This window comes from Choloepus didactylus, chromosome 4 (assembly GCF_015220235.1).
Source record: "Choloepus didactylus isolate mChoDid1 chromosome 4, mChoDid1.pri, whole genome shotgun sequence".
Lineage (NCBI taxonomy): Eukaryota > Metazoa > Chordata > Mammalia > Pilosa > Megalonychidae > Choloepus > Choloepus didactylus.
Window position 1 is genome coordinate 7763610 of NC_051310.1, and position 14446 is coordinate 7778055.

The window sequence follows — 14446 nt, forward strand, 5'->3', positions numbered from 1 at the left end:
ACTCTGCCACAACCCGATCGGTTGCCTTCTGGAAGCTTCTTTGGTGAACAGATGGGCAGCCTTCTTCCCCTCTCCTTCTGCATCAGTTGTTTCTCATTCTCGTGAACTTGAGGGGTAACAGCTTCTTTTGCTTTGTTTCAGCGCCGAAACGCTCAACACGACCTCGCAAGTGCTCACGCCAGCTCTTAACGCCTCCCTCTCCTGGAGCAGCGGCTGCCCCTCCACGGAGCCAGTGGGCTGGCTCAACGCCTTCCAGGCCCCGTTCCTCTGGATCCTCTTCATGCTGGCCACTCTCGAGAACGTCTTCGTCCTCAGCGTCTTCTGCCTGCACAAGAGCAGCTGCACGGTGGCGGAGGTCTACCTGGGGAACCTGGCAGTGGCGGACCTGATCCTGGCCTGTGGGCTGCCCTTCTGGGCCGTCACCATAGCCAACAACTTCGACTGGCTCTTTGGGGAGGTCCTCTGCCGCGTGGTGAACACCATGACCTACATGAATCTGTACAGCAGCGTCTGCTTCCTGATGCTGGTGAGCATCGACCGCTACCTGGCGCTGGTGAAGACCATGACAATGGGGCGGATGCGGGGCGTGCGCTGGGCCAAGCTCTACAGCCTGGTTGTCTGGGGGTGCACGCTGCTCCTGAGCTCGCCCATGTTGGCCTTCCGGACCATGAAGGAGTACAGAGAAGAGGGCCACAACGTCACGGCCTGCGTCATCCTCTACCCGTCCCCCAACTGGGCGTTGTTCACCAACGTCCTCCTGAACCTCATGGGCTTCCTGCTGCCCATGAGCGTCATCACCTTTTGCACGGTGCAGATCATGCAGGTGCTGCGCAACAACGAGATGCAGAAGTTCAAGGAGATCCAGACGGAGCGGAAGGCCACGGTGCTGGTCCTGGCCGTGCTGCTGCTCTTTATCATCTGCTGGCTGCCCTTCCAGGTCAGCACCTTCCTGGACACCCTGCAGGGCCTGGGCGTCCTCTCTTCCTGCTGGGACGAGGACGTCATCGACGTCTTCACGCAGGTCGCCTCCTTCGTGGCCTACAGCAACAGCTGCCTCAATCCGCTGGTGTACGTGATCGTGGGCAAGCGCTTCCGGAAGAAGACGCGGGAGGTGTACGGCAGACTGTGCCCGCGAGGGGGCTGCGCCTCGGACCCCGTGCAGGCGGAGAACTCCATGGGCACGCTGCGGACCTCCATCTCGGTGGAACGCCAGATTCACAAATTGTCATAGTGGGTGGGGAGCAGCCCAGTGAGCGGGTGCCAGCGGGCTGCAGTGGATTTTCATAACGGTGGATGGACAGTTGCTCTTTGGGATGGACTCGGGAAGGAGTGGAAGGCATTCCCAACAAGCGGGCCAGTCGGTGTCTCCGGTAAAGCCCAGGGGGGCAATTCCTGCTCTGCCCAAGGGTCCAAGGGTACAGCCGTGAGCTCCGTGAACACTAGAGAATCTCTGTTCTCAGGAGCTGTGGCCTCGAGGCCTGGCTGCATTGTTGCCTTGGGTTAGTTTAACTCCACCAGTGAGGACCTTGGGGTTGGTCTCTCCAGAGACCAGGATTCTGTGGCCCTTCTCCTGGGTGGGTGCACAAGGTGGGAAAGAAGAACCCAGTGAGCACCTATTGAGCACTTGGTTTATCCTCAGATTGAGCTCCCTGCAGGAGAGGGAAGAAGGAGAAGGCACAGCCTCCGTCTGCAGGAACTCGCAAACTTGCCCCGGACGAGTGGGCACTTGCAGCCACCAGAAGGCTGTCCCATGGCTGAGCCAGGCTGGGCCGGCGGGCAGTGCCGAGAGCAGAGGGGTCCCGGCTCAGCCGACAAGTAGTTGCACAACTTGAAGCCCGTTGAACCGATTGCCTTATCCCTGCCTCAGTTTCCACCTCTGTAAAATGAGGTTGTTGTGAAGATTAAATAAGGTGACAAGTATCCAAGTACTTTGAAAAGCAAAAGGTGCTGTGTGTACGTGGGAGGCATCGTTGTTATGCATACAGAATGCGGGTGAATTTATTATCAGGAAGAAAGCCTGGAGGGTTTAGAAAGCGCTCCTTAGAGGAGAGTCAACATTTGTACCTGATGTTTGTGTGAAGCACCCATCCTGCCTGACATGTAATGACATATCTGTGTTTCCAGATAAAAAGGGTCAAAAAAGCTTCCCCGTCCCCTCCCCTTTCTTCACCACCCATACTCCTCTGCCTCTCCGTGTAGCTGGAGAAGGCACATGGGTGAAGTAAGAAGTAGGAATTATTTTGCTTTTGAATGAAGCTGAGCTGCCCGCAGGCTTGTCTGGGAGCACTCGCGACTCGCGGGTGCCTGAGGGCTGAGCCCCGGAGCCTCGTGGAGCCGGACAGCACGCATGGGGACACAACGATCAGCATCCTGAGTCCTGTGCAAGAACCTGTTACGTTGTAAAGAAGAAGCGATTTGTGTAGGAATGAGAAAGTGGATGAAGCGTTTGACTGTGTTTTCCTGTACAGCATAATAAATAAATGAGGTGTTTTTGCATAGCTCTTTCATTTCTTACAACTCCTGAACCCCCTGAGTTTTGTCTTCTGTCTTAGCCTGGGGCACCGGGGGAGTGCATCTATTTTTCTCAACCTACTTTAAGGCACCTGTCCTTTAAATCAGTGGTCTCCAAATTTTCATGATGGTGTATCCCTGTAAGTAAAAAAAAGTTTGATTATGCATGCCCAATATATGTATACTTATTACTGTTAGGTTCGGAGCCGTTCAAGAATCCACACAACACAGCGAGTCAAAGTTTAAGTATAAAGTTTAAGATTTATTAGAGAAAGAAGCAAGTGGGAGCCAGCAGAAAAGAAGAAAAAGATAATGGCTCCCACTCTCTATCTGAGAGCAGCATTTTTTAACGAAAAAAGGAACCCACGTTGGGTAGGGCATCTGCTGTGGTGTTGTGTGTCTCGATTGGGTGAGTGCCTATCTAGTTTTGGGCTGATTGGCTGCTAGAATTCTGAGACAATATTCTTTTTAGGAAAGCAGCTGTGTTATCTAGCTGGGGAGAGCAGGCCTTTTTGGTTGTTCGTCTTACGGACATATCTGACCTCGCCTTACCCACCTTGGAGGGGCCACCGTGGCTGGAACAGCCTTGAACAGCTTTGAACAGCCTCATTCTTTAGTCTATGGGGCACCTGTTTTCTTGTGAGATAAGCTGTGGGGCCCCTGAGTTAGAAACTCCTTCTACATGTTAGTTTCTTCTTCTGCGATCTAACAATTACTGTGTATTAAAACACACATTCTAAAATATACTCAAAAAGAAGAATGTGAAAAAGATGATTTAAAAAAAAAAAGGTTTAACGGGGTTGGATATTTCCCTCACCCTACGTTGGTAACTCAATGTCAGCCTCCCATCAGGTGTCTTTGAAGGCCCCTGAGGCCCTAGAATCTTAAGGCTGGAAGCGATTCAATCATTTGTGTAATATGTATTTATTGAGTGCCTACCTTATGACCTTCCCTTCAAATCAGGAGTATCCTTTACGATATTCAAATTAAGCAGTTGTCTGGCCATTGCTTGAATACTCCCAATGGATGGTGAAGTCATTATGCATTCCATTGTGGGATCCCTTTGTTAGAAATTTCTTCATTGTCCATATATTCATTCACTCATTCATTGAACAGAACTTGTGTTCTGTGTCTCCATAAATGGAACAGCTCCATGCCCCCACACACGTCTGTGCCAGAAACCCGGGGCTCATCACTATATGCGCCCTCACCCCCATCTCCTTCACCCTGTGGATCAGAACTGCGTTTAGACTCTACCTTCTAAGTGTCTCCTGAATCTACTTCTTTCTGTGTTCAGTCATCATGTCTCAGTTGGTCTCCCGCCTCTGATATTAGCCACCACCACCTCCCAATTCTTATCCTCCACTCTGCAGCCACTGTCGTCTCTTTAGAATGCAAATACAATCATGGGGAGGCTGTAGACATAAGGAACAGTGCCAAGAGATGAGGCTTAAGGATATGGAGGAGCCAGATTCCAACGTTGGTTCTGTTTCCGGCTCCTACATTCCAGGTGGTCTTGGGTGTCTCATCCTTTCTAAGTCTCAGTTTTCTCATCTGTAAAATGGGATTAATAATGACATCCACCTTGAAGAGTGGTTAATGCGATTAGAGTATGAAAGCGTTTAGCACGTGCCTTGTGAACACGTTAGCTGCCATATCTCAATAACGATCAGTGATGATGGTGAGGGTGAAGGTGATGATGGTGATGATGGGGATAACACTGATGATGATGGTGATGACACTGATGATGGTGGTGGTGGCACTCTCTAATGGGAAACCCTTCAATAGAGTCCTACCACCCTCACCATCCATAACGTGGCTTCCAAAAGCCCTCGTGGTCTGCCCCTGCCTCATCTCTCTCCCTCTCTCAGCTCCCAGGTTCATTCTCTACCTTCCAATCATAATGGACACTAGTGCCTGGGCAGAGCCCAGCAGATAGCCCGTGGCCCTTAGTGCCCACACTTCCGGCCCCACCTGCACCCCTCTTCGGCCGCCCTGAGCTGGGAGGAAGGTGCCACGGGTGCCTGAGGGGCCTCACTCATCCCAGGGGATTTTGTTCACAGATGTGTGCATGACTCAGGGAAGCCGGAAAGCCAGAGGGAAGCCACGTGGCTGGAAAGCTGAACAGGGCTGTGGGCAGTGGGAACGGCCTGGCTGAGCCTCCCACCTGCCTCCCCCAACTCCAGTCAAACAAGAAGAGCATCCCTGCACTTTCCTGCTCCTTCACAGCCCCAGCAAGCTGGTGGGATGCAAAGAAGCCCAGGTGGACTTAGGGAGCCAAGCAAGTGCCCCAGCTTCTGAGCCTGCCCAGGTCGGGGGGTGAGGGCTGGGCACAGAGGTCCAGGGTGCCGGGTGGCCCAATGGGAACTGCTGCTAATGACAACGGTTACCGTTATCGCGAGCCTGCAGATTCATGAAGACACATGGGCACTGTCTTTCTGATTCAGAAGGGAAAGCCTCTGTAGAACCCAGGAACTCCACTATCTCTTCGGTCCCCAATCCCTGACCCCATCACAGAGCTTCATGCAGGTCTGACCCCTCGCCCAGGCTCAGGGGAGCTCCGGGGGTTGGGGATATGGTGGCAGTGGCCGGTGGTATGATTTTATTGGCCGAGGCAGAATAGCCCCAAGTCAGCGGGGCCCCTCAAACTGCTTCACACTGGGCTGGGCATTTTATAGACTACTTCAACCTCCCATCCGCTCCGTGAGGTAAGTGCTTTTATCATCATCAGTTCACAGTGCAGAAACTGAGGGAAGTAGCTTGCTATGGCCACACCGTTCTTAAGGAAGGCTCTGGAAGCTCTGCCCCCTTTTTATGAGTTCAGGCCTTAACCAAGAGAGGATGCAAATGATGTCACAGAGAAAGCCATCAAGGTGGCTGCTTGCACGTAGAGCTCTGGAGCCCAGGCTTGGCCCTTTCTGCCTCCGTGAACAGACTTTGCCTCTTCCAGGCCCTGTAATCACCAGGACCACCTTCTAGAACCACCTCCCCAGGGGCTGATGGCTGACATCTGACTCTGAGATTTTTTCTTTATAACAGCTTTATGTAATTCACATACCACACAATTCACCCTGTTAAAGCATACAATTCAGTGGTTTTAACATATTCCCAGAGTTGTGCAATTAATGCCACTAATTCCAAAATATTTTCACCACCACAAAAAGAAACCCAGTACCCCTGAGCAGTGACCCCATTCCCCCTCCCCACTGCCCCCAGCTGCCACACACCTGCTCCCTGTCTATGATTTGCCTATTCTGGACCTTTCATATAAACAGAATCATACAATCCATGACCTTTTGTGTCTGGCTCCTCTCACTGAGCTTATTCTGAGAATAATATTTCATTGTAGAGAAAAACTCTGGACTCAGGGCCAGTGGGCCAGGCCTGGAGTCCTCCATACCACTTACTCACTGTGTGACCTTGGGCAATACGCTTCACCCATCCCTCCCCTGGCCTTTGGCCTCAGTTTCCCCATTTGTAAAGTGGGGTGATAATACATTAAGTGTGCCTACTTCACCAACAGCTAATGAACCCAGAAAGGGGGATCTGCCCTGGCCCTGGAGCCAGGTTCCTGGTTCCTGGTTCAAATCCCAGCTCTGCCACTTCCTGGCTGTGGGAATTTGGACAAGTTCATTTAACAAGCTTGGACAAGGTCTCCAGGCTTCTGGTTTCTCACCCATAAAGCAAATATTATATTCCCTGCCTCCTCCAGGGGCTGTGAGGATTGACTGAGAGCTGATCACTGTTGTGGTGCCCGTCATCCCAAATTCATGCCCCTTCCCCAGCAATGGGAGGGTGATTGGGATGCTCTCCCCAGAACTCCTCAGGGTTAGAGACGCTAGTTGGTGATAGAATGTTTCCTAATAAAGATCGGGATATGCCCTCTGTTCCGGTTTGCTAATGCTGCCCTTTTGCAAAACACCAGAAATGGATTGGCTTTTATGAAGGGGGTTTATTTGGTTACACAGTTACAGTCTTAAGGCCATAAAGTGTCTGAGGTAAGACATTAGCAGTTGGATACCTTCACTGGAGAAAGGTCGTTGGTATCTGGAAAACCTCTGTCAGCTCAGAAGGCACAGGGCTGGTGTCTGCTGACACCCAGGTTGTGTTTCAAAATGGTGTTCTCTAAAATGTCAGTGTCAGCTTCTACCGGCCACCTTCAAAATGTGTCTCTCAGCTGTAGCTAGCAGTGAGCTCCCTCTGTCTGAGCTTTTATAGGGCTCCAGTGAACTAATCAAGGCCCACGCTGAATGGGCGGGGCCACAGCCCCATGGAAATTATCTAATCAGAGTTATCACCTACAGCTGGGTGGATCACATCTCCATGGAAACAATCCAATCCAAAGGTTCCAATTTAATCAAAACTAATACGTCTGCCCCTACAAGACTGCATTAAAGAATATATGGCTTTTTCTGGGGGACATAATATATACAAACCGGCACACCATCTAAGGGAATTTTAGAGGTTATTTCAAAAAGAGAATCCTGACCCTTGGCCGAGGTCACGCAGCACGCGAGGGGCCAGCCCAGACCCCCAAAGTGTGTGAACTGCAGACCTTGTGACTATCTGCAGGCCCAGAACCTGGGCTGCCCCGTTTCTCTCTTCCTTCCTCAGGCCCAAAGGGGCCCTTATAATGGGTGGGCTTAACAACCGCCATTTACTGGCTCAGGGTTTCCTCTGCCCGGCTGGCAATCTTGGGGGTCCCTGGGCTTTTCCATCACGTGGCGATGCACATGGCGGTGTCTTCTCCTCTTGCTTCCAGCCTCTTGCTTCTCCCATGACTTTGCTTTTGTGTCCAATTTCCTTTGCTTATAAGGACGTCAGCTGTGTTAGATTGAGGCCCAACCTCCTTCAGTGTGGGCACCTTGACTAACGACATCTTCAACGACCCTACTCACAAATGGGTTCACACCCCAGGGCCAGGGGTTGGGAGCCGAACGTGCCTCTTGCACAGGACGTGATTCCATCCCCACAGGGAGGCTGACTCAGGGAGTCACAGACCAGGTCAAGAAGAGGCGCCAGGGCCAGCCGGGCTTCCAGACAGCCCAGACACCGAGCCCACGGAGGTGGGAGGTTGTTTATTCCAGGACGGGGCTCGGAGCCTCCCCTGGCGGCCGCCGTCCATGCTGAGTCACCCTGCCCGGCGCGCTCGGGGATGCAGGCCTGTTTCCTCTCTCCGCTTCCGGCCAAGAGGGAAGACAGCTTGTGTGGCCCCTCCTCGTACCACACACCCACTGCAGTGGATTCTTCCCAGACCGCCACCAATTCTTCTTCAGCAAAATCAGGGGCAGCTACCGCTGGGTGCTCCCCGAGGGCCTGCTACTCTGCCACACTAGCTCACGTGGTCCTCAACCTCTGCAACGTGGCCCACTGTACAGATGAGGAAACTGAGGCTCTGGAAGCTGGGATAGAAAAGGGTCCCAGCTCAACAGCTCAGCAGCGATGGAGCTAGGATTTAAACTGGTCAAGGTGGCTCCACACCCTGTAGCTGCAACCTTCACTTCCAAATCAGAGCTTCAAGACCAGGGTCTTGCCTTAGGAATCAGATTTTTTCACAAAATGACCTTTCTACCTGGAGGAAGATAAGCCGGTGATGTAGAACCCTAAGAAAGCTGGGCAGCCTGACCACGTACCAGCATTTCCTGGGGCTATTTCAGGCAGTCAGACCTTCCATCCCTGTGATCCATAAAGGAAGGAAGGAATCTCTCACCTAGAGAACTGGTTATCTCCCATCACCAGCCCCACCCATTCATTGCTTGAGTTCTGTCTCTTCAACTGAGTTCTGACATCATTTTCTTCCAGAGCTCCAGGACATGTCTTCCAATTTGGGGGCTGGTATTTTGGTGCCATTATTTATTTCTGCAGAGTTTCCCAAAGCTTCTCAAAAATAAAATAAAAATGCATCCCTGATTGGTCAAATAAGTCTGGGAAATGCAACTCCTAAAACTTCCTTGTGCATAACAAAGGCCCTGAGAAGTCCTGCAGGAGAGAAAGCTGCTCCACTCTGCTTTGTCTAACCCGGTGTCTCCTGGACCTGGTCGGCCACGGGTCCTGTTTTTCACTGGCTGCTCCTTCACACCTTCCTAAGCCAGCACCCCTCCCCTGCCTGAAGTTTAAAAGCTGGGGTTCCTCAGAACTCAATTCTGAATCCTCTTCTCTTCTCTCTGCCTGTACCCCCTAACTAATCCCATCAGGAACTCACTCTAAATCCATGATGTCAACAACTCCAATTCATAGCTCCCTTTTGAAGAGCTGAATCTTGATCCAAATGCCTACTGGATCCAGAAGCCCTACTGGTCAACCCCATGTGGATGCTTCACATGCATCTCAAACTTACCAAGTCCCAAACCAACGTTTTTGATCCTCTCCTTAAGAAACTTGTTCCTCCCTGAATCTTTGCCATCTCAGGAAATGGTACCATCTACTTGCTCCAGCAAGACCTAGAAAAATCTTCGATTCTTCTCTCTTCCTCACTTCCAATGGTCCCTCCATCACAAAGTACTTCTGTCTCCACCTCCAAACTACATCTCACATTCATCCTCCTCTCCATCTCCTCTTCTGATCTTGAACCCCTCCAATCCATTTGCAGCACAAGATCCAGGGTGATTTTTTTTTAAATTATTTTCTGTTTTTTGCAAATAAACACTCCCTTTCCCCTCCTACCCCCATCCCCAGAACCTCTACTCTGCTTTCTAGCTCTGCGAGTTTGCTATTTGTAGTCATCTCTTACAATTTTTGTCTTTATGTGCCTTGCTTATTTCACTGAGCATAATTTTCCAAGGTTCTTCCATGTGGCAGCATGTCTCAGAACATCAGTCTTACTTACGACCACAGTGATATTTTCAAATGTCTAAAAACCTCTAGGGCTTCCTATTTCTGCTGGATGCTGTGATGTGCCAGCCAGATGCCCTTGCAGGAAAGAAGGATTTGCTAACCCAGCTTCCAGAAATGCTGAAGGACACGCCCCTTCCTGGAAGCCCCACCCCTCGGTCCCAACTCTGAAGGGTCAACCCATCTTCAGAATTCCCACAGATCAGCTGAGGCTTCTCTTGGGACTCACAGCTAGGCCTCTTCCTTTGCCCAGTCCTTCTTCCTTTCCCTTTCACAGGTGTCAGTCCCTGAAACCTCCTGCAACCTGCAACACTTTTGAACCTAGAAAAATCCAAATCCCTTAAGCTGCTCTACCAGGCCCTGCCTGAGCTGGCCCGTGCCCAGCCTGCACTCTCCTCTCTGGGCGCTGTCCCCACTGCACTCCAGCCGTGCTTGCTTCTTGGCTTCCTCGTGCACACCAAGCTTGTCCCAGCCTCAGGGCCTTTGCTTATCGGTGTCCGTTGCCTGCACTGGGCTCCTCTCATCCTCCAGGACACAGCGCAAATGTCCCCTGCTGCAATGAGCCTTCCTGACCTCCCAGGTGCAGATCCTCACACCCTCTGTTTCTGTAACCTGCATCCTCTTCCATTCATCACAGAACTCACCACGATTTCCCGTTGTAGATAGTTTTCCCTGTTAGCTTGTGGAACGTCTCTCTTTCTCGCATGTGCCTAGACTCCACGTGGGCTGGGACAGTCAAGGGTGACCCCAAGTCTTCAGGAAAAGGTGCATTTGTCCTCGGCATTTTCAGTTCCCCTGCACCCAGCGTTTCACGGCTTAGGGAAGCATTCCTGATGGTAAGAACCAACGTGACTTATTTTAAAGATAAACGCTCACAGAATTAACTTCGTAATGAGGCAATCCAATTCTAGCTCTGTAAAAGATGTCATAAATGAATTATTGGTGTCTAAGGGAACCTAATTTTATTCCATGTCCCCATTCTTTGCTATACACGTGGGCCAATTAGATATCTGGGCTGAGTTTAAAATGATGTCAGAGGTTTTCCCCTATAGGCACTTTCTGCCAGATTGCACGGAGGAAAGTCATAAAACCTGGAACAAATGCATCCGTAGATATGTATTCATCTCATCCTGTGAGCATCCATATAGTACGACATTGATATTTTCTGTGCATTTTTTGATCCTCGTAACAATCCTCGAAGTTGTTACACATGCAGGATGTGTTTCCAGATGAAGAAAATGAAGGCCAAAGCCTTCAGTCTTACTTATGACCAAACAGAGTGATCTTTTTAAATGTCCCCTGGATTTCTTCTGGAAAGCCTTGCCTGACCTCCCATGGCTGGGCAGCTCCCTCTCTGTGTGCCCACTCTCTCAGACTACCCCTCGCTCTGGCTACAGCTGTTTAATGCTCTGTCCTGCACCAGACCAAGAGCCTTTAGGGCACACCTGCACAGGCCCTGCCTGAGGGTAGGGGCTAAGCTGAACTTATGAAAAGGGTAAGTAAATGGGGGAGCAGGGCTTGAACATGGTCTTTCTGACTCCAAATGCCAAGGGAGCCTTCCATAAACATGCATGTTAGTGCATAGACATCTTTACAATATACATGCTGATCCTTCCACCCACAGTGTTTCTCCCAGCTGGCCTGCCTTCCAAACTCCTATCCATCTCTCAAAACCCAGCTCAAAAATCCCTCTGACATGAATTCTTCCCAGTCTCTGCCTCCAGCAGAATTAATTCTTTCAGTCTTCATACTCCAACAGAACCTTGGCACTTTGTTGCCACTTTGTATTGCACAATGGGTTGTCACTGGATGGCTGCCAGTCTCTGTCCTCATCTGACTGAGAGCTCCCCGGGGGGGCACGGAGAGGGCTTCACTCATCTCTATAACCCGAGAACTCACACAGGGCCTGGCACCCAGAAGGGGCTCAGAACATATTTGTTGACTAAAGACACACTCTTGACATTCTGACAAACAAGTGGGGCTCGGAATTCATTCAACAATAGCTGTTGCGCACCGAGCACCTACTATGTATCAGCTCTGTTGGAGGACCTGGGGATATAGCCATAAGCAAGAGGTGAATCCTTTGCCCCATGGAGTGCATATTCTAGTGGGGAAGACAGGAAACAAAAAATACACACAGGAACGTACAATGTACACTCTACCAGTGGCGATAAGCACTATGGGGGACAACAAAGCCAGGCAAGGGCAAGAAGTTAAGGTGTGCTGGATGGCCAGGGAGGGGCTCTCTGGTAAGGGGGGTTCGTGGGGAGGCTGCAAGCAGTAGCTCTCCCGGGGAAGAAGGCTGAGGCAGAGGGAAAGGTGGTGCAAAGGCCTGGAGTTAGGAGGGAAAGTGCCATGTTCAAAACGGAGCAAGATGCTGAAGGCACAGATCAGGGAGAGCCAGGTGGGGAGCGTGGGGGATGCTCAGGGAGGCAGCAGGGTGGGAGCCCGTTCTCCTCTGCAGGCTACTCTCAAGTCTTGAGACAGAGCTTCTGGAAGGTTCAGGCAGAGACGTGGCATGTCCCAACTCAGGCTGTAGAAAAGGGAGAGGTGCAGATGAGCCATCTGATTGCCAGGCCCTCCTGGACAGTGCCCCGGGTTGGTTTTCAGATCGCTCCTGCGTGCCAGGCCCTGGGCTGGGTTAACTCCTGGGATTCTCGCCACGGCCCTAAGAGGGGACTCTGGTGGACCCCAGTGCCCAGGTGAGAAAGCTTTTGTCTCCCAAAGCAGGGCTCACATGGGACGGAGAGTCTTACATGAATCATTCTAGAACTTTCCTGCCCCATAAAGCCCCTGGCCCAGCAGTGCTTCTTCTGCAGAGAGGAACCCTTCCCACCCCAAGCCGGTGCCCAGAGCCCTTCACTTCTGGGCCAGCCACCGGCCATCGACTCAGGCCGGGGCAGCACCTGTGGCCATTGGAATATCTGAGCATCCCAGACCTCGGGCGTGTCGACAGCTCCCATCCCAAAGATGTCCAAATGTTTGCGTTTTTTTAAACCAACATTTAGGATTTAGGATTTATTACTCTTACTTTTTTAAACTTTTTATTGCAAAATGCGGGACACTGATTACGTGCTTCAACTTGGCGGGCCTGGGGATCATTTACCTTTCGAGCGCAGGTTTCTTCGACTCTGGAGACAAAGGTGGCGAAAGGCTTACTCGGCTCCTGGAAGAGCTTGGTGAATTTATTAGGCCGACAGGCAGAGCAGTTGGCAAACGCTCGTAAGGCGATTTCCCAAAGGATAGGCCAAAAGGTGGCAGGTGCATTAATATAGGCGGATGCATTTATAAACGCTCCCGTGCCCAAGTAAGCTTCGGGGTTATGATTGGCCCCAGTGGCAGCATCTTGCTCGCTCTGCCTAGCTGCTTCTGCCTGGAAGTGAGCACGCCAATCAACAAACTGGCCGGGGTTAAGAATGGAACGGGCAAGCGAGGCCCAGTCTTGGGGGAGGCAAAAGTCCATGGCGAGATCCTGCAGTATTTGGGAAGCGTATGGGCTACCTAACCCGTCCTCCTTGACGGCCCTGCGAAGCTGCTTAATAGTATCAGAGTCAATGGGATACCAGTCATGCGGTTTCTGTGGTGTGGGGGTAAGGTTAAGAGGAAAGCAGCGAAAAGCACGAGAGAAAGGAGGACGCGCTTGCAGAGGGCTTGGCGCGGGAGTGGGGGTAGGGGGAGCGTTGCCCCAAGGGTTGCCTTGAGGTGTAGAAGGCAGCCAGGGGTTGTTAGTCGGCAGGGTGGGAGGAGCGGCGGCAGCTGCCGGTAGCGGCTCCGAGGGGGAGCTTGACGGAGGGGGAGGCGGAAGTGGGAGGCCCCAAGCGTCGCAAGATGGCGGCGTGGTAGGCGTGGCTAAGACACAAGATGGTGGATCAGCTCCGCCCTGTGAAAGGGCGGGGTAAAGCGCATGCGGTTTCCGGCCCAGCTTAGGGCTGACGTCATCGCCGGAGCACTTCCTCCCCTCGATGGAAGAAGAAGGAGGAGGAGGAAGTTCGCCATCTTGGCGAGGCTCAGTGTTATTTTGTTTTTTGGGAGTCACTTCAAGCGCGTTGTTAATCTGCTCGACTAAGGACTCCGTGTCCGAGTCATGATTTGAATTAGTATCGCTGTCTGAATCTGTTGACTGGGTTGATAGGGCCTCCTTGGATTTAATGGGGCCTCGATCAGGGGGGAGGGAGCCTTGAAGGCAGGAGCGGACGGTTATTAAGGTGGGGAGCAAGCCGGGAGGGAAGCGCTTGCTCTCATGTTCCATGGCGTTGGTGACCCGATCAATAAGGCGATCATAAGTAACAGGGTCCCAAAGATGGCAAGTGGTGAGCCATGGGTTAAAGGGCAGCAGGAGGTCCCAGTATACTTGCAGCTGCCGGACAGACACCTTACAGCGATGTGTGTCTAGGAGACCAGCCAGAGCACGAACTTGGGGTGCTTGGCGTGCAGATAGACGATTACCCATAGCGGAGTGAGAAAAGAAAAAGGGGGGTTGATTATTTAGTAAAGAAAATGAGGTAAACCGTGGTCGCGAGGCCGAAGGAGACGGCGAGAATAGAAGGCAGGAGCCTCTAGTAGCGAGAGCAGTTTGGGGGAGGCGGTCGCAAAGAGGCACACCGCGCCAAACAAGGAAACAAAGACACAAAGGACCACAGCAAAGTAATGGAGGGGAAGAGGGAAAGCTACTGGAGGAAGAGTGTTAGGAGGAATGGGGGGACATAGGAAGAGAAGACGAAAGGTAGTCGGGGGTAAGAGTTAGGTTAACGCGGGAAAGGAAGAGCGGCCCGGGCGCGGAGCGGCGTGGGAGAGGCGGCTCCGGACGTGGAGCGGCGAGGGAGAGGCGGCTCCGCAGGGCGGCGAGGGAGAGGCGGCCCTTACTTTGCAGGCGAGGAGAAGGGGAGCTGGAGAGGCGTCCGGGCGAGCGGGTGGTTTTACTGGACCGCTGCGTGGAGAGGACTTTTAATTCCAGGGGCCCCACGTTGGGCGCCAGTTGCGGTCGCAGTTGATTCGTCGGGGAGGGGGTGGCGGCCGGTTGCTAAATCCTAGGCTCTCAGGATTGCTTGGAGGGTACCGGCGGCGGGGGCTCTTTCCCGGAGGCGAGGGCGAGGCGGGGGACTTG

At 52.2% G+C, this 14446-nt stretch overlaps 1 protein-coding gene across 1 annotated transcript in view; it reads left to right on the plus strand.

The window, feature by feature from the left end:
• BDKRB2 (bradykinin receptor B2) overlaps positions 1–2498 on the plus strand; it is a 32560-nt gene extending 30062 nt beyond the window's left edge. Inside the window, exon 3 of the mRNA XM_037835243.1 lies at positions 142–2498. Within this exon, the coding sequence (XP_037691171.1) occupies positions 142–1231 (1090 nt within the window). The 3' untranslated portion in view covers positions 1232–2498. The remainder of the gene's footprint in view (positions 1–141) is intronic.
• Positions 2499–14446: the final 11948 nt, after the last annotated feature.